The 1891-nt window shown below is 66.3% G+C and overlaps 1 protein-coding gene across 1 annotated transcript in view; it reads left to right on the forward strand.

Annotated features, from left to right (window-relative positions):
* The first annotated feature begins 1774 nt into the window (after window positions 1-1774).
* The window catches only part of TMEM161A (transmembrane protein 161A), a 6565-nt gene continuing 6448 nt past the window's right edge, over window positions 1775-1891 (forward strand). The window contains 1 exon segment of the mRNA XM_017838187.1: window positions 1775-1820. Within this exon segment, the coding sequence (XP_017693676.1) occupies window positions 1818-1820 (3 nt within the window). The 5' untranslated portion in view covers window positions 1775-1817.

Here is a 1891-nt window from a genome sequence, read left to right on the forward strand (position 1 = left end):
CCGACCGGGCTCGGGAGTTGGAAACCCGTTAATTCCCGACTTTTCCAGCGGCCCCGGCTGCGTCCCGCGGCCCCCGCTCCCTTTGCTGATGCAAATCGGGGCATCCCCGGCAGGAGCGGTGTAAAATCAGCCCTCAAAGGGGCTTTTGTGTGCGGGGGGAGGGCGGCCGGGCCGGGAGGGGTGCTCCGAGCATCCATCTTCCACCTTTCCCTCCTTTTTTTTGTGCCTCGGCGGGGCTGAAAGCCGGCGCTGTGGGGGCTCTGGGGGTCTCCTGGGGCTCTGCATTCGTTCCAGAGGAGCCGAGGGACCGCCCTGGGCAGCCCCAAGTGTTCCCCAGTGTAAGGACTGGGGGAGTCTGGGGGTCCCGGGGGGTCTGGGGGGGGGGGGGGGGGGCGGGGGGGGGGGGGGGGGGGGGCGGGACATGGGGACAGCAAAGGTGATGGAGCAGCTTCTTCCCTGGAAGCTGCTTCCCTGGAGCCTGGCCTGGCTGGAGATGAGGGATCGGGTCCCTTTGGGGGATCTGGGGGGGATTTTTGGTATCACAGCCCCCGTCGATGGAGGGGCTGCTCAGGGTGGGGGGCACACCGGGGGCTGCACTGCCCGGGGTGCCCCGGGGGTGCCTGGGGAGGGCGGGGAGATGCGGGACCCCCCCAAACCCGGGTACCCCAACCCTCGGGGCCGCTCCGGGCACGGGCGGAAGCGACATCTAGTGGGAAACGCATCCCGTCGCCAGGGAGATCCATAGCCATGGCAACCCCTTGGGAATACCGGCACCCTGCCTGGACCAGGGGCACCCACCGGCACCCGCGGAGCCCCCCGGGAGGGGAGCAGGGTGGTCCTGGCAGGGCGGGGCTGTCACAGCCCTCCGTGACCCCGAGCTCAGCTGGAATGCTCGCAGATCCCACTGGGATGTGGGGCCTGGCACTGGGATGTGGGGCCTGGCACTGGGATGTGGGGCCTGGCACCGTAGTGGGCACTGAAGCCCCTTCCCATTTATCACCCTGGAGCTGCTGCACCGGCCCTAAACGCCTTCAACTCCTCCAGTGCCCACAGGGAGATGCAACCAGACAGAACAAGGGGATAAACGCGGGAGAGGATCCCGTTTATCCCACAAGGAAGACACGGGGAAAAGGACACGGTAGGTGGGATGGGCACCGACTGTCCCTGGCATCGCCAGCCCTGGAGGGATGTAAAAGACCGCAGAGACAACGTGATGAACTGACCACAGCCCCCATTCCCCATCCCCCTGTGCCACTGGGGGAAAGGGAGGAGAGAGTTTGGGAGTGAAGTTAAGCCCAGGAAGAAGGGAGGGGCGTGGAGAAGCTGCTTTTGACATTTGATTTAATTCCTCATTATCCTGCTCCGATTCGATTGGCAACAAATTAAACCGATTTCCCCAACTCGAGTGTGTTTTGCCTGTGACTTTAACGGGTCCCCTCCAGCTGGGGATGGGGAGCCATAGAGCTGCTCTGGTGGATACCTGGGCGCTATCCAGGGGTGCTGGAAGACGCATGGATATGATTTATGATGGATATTCATACATGAACCCACTCAGGAATCGCGGGGGTCACGGGGGCCTCCCCTCGAGGCGCAGACGGGACTCGAACCCGCGGAGCCGGGACTCGAACCGGCGGCCCGGAGGCCGCGCCGGGCCCAGCGCTCCCGGAGGGCAGCAAAGAGCCCGCCCCCCCGCGCGGAACGGCCTCTCCATTGGTCGATCAGCTGCCAATCACAGGGACAGCGGCCGCGGATTGGCTGGCGGGGCGGAGGAGGCGGTGGGAGGAGCTTCCTGCGGCCGCCCGTGCGCTGAGCCCGCCATGGTGGGCACGGGGGGCACGCGGGCACGGGGGGGGCATGGCCGGGGGGCCCGGGAGGGTGCGTGCTTAAGCGG

This window comes from Lepidothrix coronata, unplaced genomic scaffold (assembly GCF_001604755.1).
Source record: "Lepidothrix coronata isolate B3197 unplaced genomic scaffold, Lepidothrix_coronata-1.0 Scaffold327, whole genome shotgun sequence".
In the NCBI taxonomy this organism is placed as follows: domain Eukaryota; kingdom Metazoa; phylum Chordata; class Aves; order Passeriformes; family Pipridae; genus Lepidothrix; species Lepidothrix coronata.